The sequence below is a fragment of the Lathyrus oleraceus genome, chromosome 6, assembly GCF_024323335.1.
Source record: "Lathyrus oleraceus cultivar Zhongwan6 chromosome 6, CAAS_Psat_ZW6_1.0, whole genome shotgun sequence".
In the NCBI taxonomy this organism is placed as follows: domain Eukaryota; kingdom Viridiplantae; phylum Streptophyta; class Magnoliopsida; order Fabales; family Fabaceae; genus Lathyrus; species Lathyrus oleraceus.
The window spans coordinates 103,440,155-103,444,018 of NC_066584.1; the positions used below are offsets into that span (position 1 = coordinate 103,440,155).

At 36.5% G+C, this 3,864-nt stretch overlaps 1 protein-coding gene across 1 annotated transcript; it reads left to right on the plus strand.

Moving 5' to 3' along the window:
* The first annotated feature begins 2,981 nt into the window (after positions 1 to 2,981).
* Positions 2,982 to 3,551, plus strand: LOC127094228 (uncharacterized). The gene has a single exon (XM_051033087.1). It carries the CDS (start codon positions 2,982 to 2,984, stop codon positions 3,549 to 3,551), a length of 570 nt encoding a protein of 189 aa, XP_050889044.1.
* Positions 3,552 to 3,864: the final 313 nt, after the last annotated feature.

The following is a 3,864-nucleotide window of genomic DNA, read 5'->3' on the forward strand; positions in this document are numbered from 1 at the left end:
TTTATGTAATGAGAATGGATCATGTTATGATGCCATGAGACTTGATATGATATCATGAGAATTTGTTTGATATTTTGGTGAGGAACTTTTATTCCAAATGTCCTATTTGTTATTGAGAATTAAACATGTACTCGGAATTAGTTGTGATGGTGTACATACCACTTCGAGGGCTTAGGTAAAGTGGTAAGTGGGGATGTGACACCAATGATTCGTGCCTCAATTGGGTTTGAGCCCCAACCATGGAGGACATGGGGGAAAGGTGGACACTTAAGTGGGTTAGAGGCCCATACGGTGAAAGATACCCTAAGTGGGTTAGAGGCCCATACAGGTAACTGTCGCTTGGGTTGAGCTTGAGACTCATAGAGGACCTAATATCCACCGCGAAAGTCGAATTATATGAGCATGCATGAACTGGGCTTTCCCTAGACGTAGGTCCGCTCAGGGATTGATGTTTCGTGAATCAGAATAGTAATTTATTTAGTTATGTGAACTCAGCTGACATGTTTCCATACAATGTGGTTATCCCTTAGTTACTCAAGTCCTAGTTACAAGGTGCGAGTGATGCACAAGAAACGGAGGGGGAACACTTGAGTTAGAATCGAGTAGAAACCCTGTAGAGCTGAGTGGACCCATAGGATAGGAGAACTCACTTAGATTATTATCACATCCCATTATTGTTGTTATTTTTCAGGTATTCCTTGGAGGTTGAATCCAAGAGAAGCTGTCTACGGATGTTTCAAGGGATGCAATTATTCTGATCTTCCGCTGTGGAGTTGTGTACAATGAAGATATTATATATAGTTCTTAGATTTTTATTTTTAGGCACTATTGTATAACATGTCCCATTGATGTTTTTAGTTGGACACGTGTATATAATGATGCCATTAGACACTTATGTTGTGTCAGTACTAATTAATAACACTTTTATGATATTATTTTAGATATATATTATAGGGGTTGTTACAGGTTGAATAATTTTCATTGTTAAAAATATATGGTAAGTTAATCCATTGATCATCTTCCATACTTTATATCAATGATAAGATATCCTTTGACGCGCCATATTTTGAATCTATTGACCTAAGGATAGATAATCCCCAAGTGTTGGTTCATTGTTCATAATCTTAACTTTACTAACTTTTGATTATTACTAACCTTTTGTTATTATTATTGTTATATTTCATACACTTAAAAACAACAAAAACATTATCTTTAAGTACTTTATCTCATTTATATTTAAGTGCCCATTATCATCATCATTTGTATAAACCTCATCATACATGTTTTATATCTTGTCTTTACCTTATTGTCATCATACACTTAAAAATAACAAAAACATGATAAAATGATAAGACCAAAAACAATCCATCTCCCCTTAATCAACTTGGACTTAGAGGATCTCATCCTAGGACCTTTTCTTGAAGGCCTTTTCCATTACTTTTTGTGTGTGTGATACTTTGGTTCAAACTTTGGGTTTCATTTGTACTTACATACCTGTTGTAATAATGACATCATGACACCACCTTAGGGGGACATGTTTGTAAGACCATTATCTTTTGTTTAGCTTAGGTCACTTTTGTACACACAAGACTTTCTCTTGGGCTACCTTACAATGAGACCCTTTACTTTCTTGCTAGTTACTTTGCATTCATGTAACATAAGTAAAATTTCTCAATCAAATAAACAAACCCTTGATCCAATGTCAAGTGACTTTTTCATAATCAAATTCAAAACACTTAATAACTGCGATTAGTATTGTATGCCACGAGCCTTAAATGGCAGAGAATGAGTGAGAATGAAGCATTCCTACCCTCACTCTGATTATTTTGGACACAAGATGCTTGACTTGTTGTCTAGAATATTCACCTCCGCCCTTAGACTTTAGTGCAATCTAATCAAAAACATTCTTTTCATAAACCCTTTTTTAAAAGGTAAAATCAACACAACCCATCAAACCTAATTTTTGTGCCTTAGGGAACTCATCCTGAAAACCTTTTTCTCAAAGGTAAAATCAATCAACACACAAACATTTTCTACTCTAACTACGAAGCTCTGATTCCTCATTCCTGATGAGTGATACGTAGGCATAAGGGCCACAATCCTTGGGGAGCACCATAAAATAAAAAACCAAAACCCCTTTCTTTCACACACATTCTTTTGAAAATAAACAATAAGGAGATAAATCCCCCCATACATAAACAACCCAAATGGTTCCCATGGAGTACCATGGACGTGAGGGGTGCTAATACCTTCCCCTTGCGTAATCAACTTCCGAACCCTAATCTCGGTTGCGAGACCGATTCCTTATCCCTTTTTAGCGCTTCCCGTGCGCTTATCTTTTTAGAGGGTTTTATCGACTATTTCCTCTCGCCTCTCTGGTAGAGGCACACAAATAAAATTTGGTGGCGACTCTTCTGATTTTTCCTTTGATAGGAAGTTCATGTAAAGTCCCGGTTTTCGTTATCGCGTGAAATCCCGGTAGCGACACTAGCTCAAGTGGAGGATTCACTGGTAACACCATTGATAATCCCAAGAATGAAACATGTAAGGTTATGGAGACGAATTTTGGGTTGGTTACTAGAAATGAGGAAGCAGAAAAAAATAAAAAGGGTAAACTTGAGGAAAAGAAAGTTGAAATTGAAAAGGAAGAGAATGGGAACTAAGGCGACGAAGAGGAAAGAGGAGTCACCATTGATCACTTAATTGATAAAAATTCTCCTTGGAAGAGAAAAAAAGATCAAATTCTGAATGAACCAAATCCACCATTACCAGATTATATAAAACTCCAATATCCCATCATTAAGAAGAAACTGGTACAAGAGGATGAGGCATGAATGTTTGAGAAATTTAAAGATATGTTGAAACAAATTCATGTAAGTCTTTCTTTTCATGAAATTTTAGAATTAATTCCCAAGTTTACTAATTTTATGCAGGCATTACTTAAAGGAGGAAAGCATAGGTTGACTCAAGAACGGATCAACATGGATGAAAAAGAACAGGTGGGAGAACCGCCGAATGTTCCACCAAAAATGAATGATCCAGGAGAGTTCAACATTTCTTGCACCATTAGGGGGATGAAAATCCCACATGCACTATGTGACTTAGGATCGAGCATCAATGTTATGTCATTGAGAAAATTCAAGGAATATGAGATATGTGATATTGTACCGAGCAACATGACACTAACTTTGGCTGACTCATCTGTAACTCGTCCGTTTGGTGTTGTACAAGATGTTCTAGTTCATGTCGATAAGTTGACCTTCCCTGCAGATTTTTTGGTGATCGACATGAAAAATGATTCGGAAGGGTCGGTGATTCTCGGGCACCCATTTTTGGCCACCGAGAAGGCTAAAATAGATATGGATACTAATGAGTTAATTTTGAAGTTTAATAAGGAGAAGGTAGTGTTTCATGCATATCAATGGACACCGTTTATGGAGGATCTTGAGACATGCTATCAATTGAAAGAGAAAGATAATGAAGGTCACAAGAGGATGAAAAAAGTATTTTTCACCGGCGTGAGGGTACCCCTTACTTCTGATGTGTTTTGAGCATTAAGCATCAAGCTAGTGACAAGAAACGCTAGATGGGAGGCAACCCATCAATTTTTAATAGGTTTTTTTTGCAGAACTTATTTTATTTCCATTCAAGAACCATATCAAGAGGAAGTAGCTACTCTAGCATAAGTTTCCAGGAAGATCTTAATTGTCTTTAATAAACAAGTTTGTAGGTGTTTATGTTTTTTCATATTTACAAGTTCTAAATTTAGCATTGAGTAGATGATCCAAAAGAAACTTGATCATCAAATTAGCAACTAGAAATTTGAAGGCGAAGGATGAGAAAATAATCAACGGATATATACTT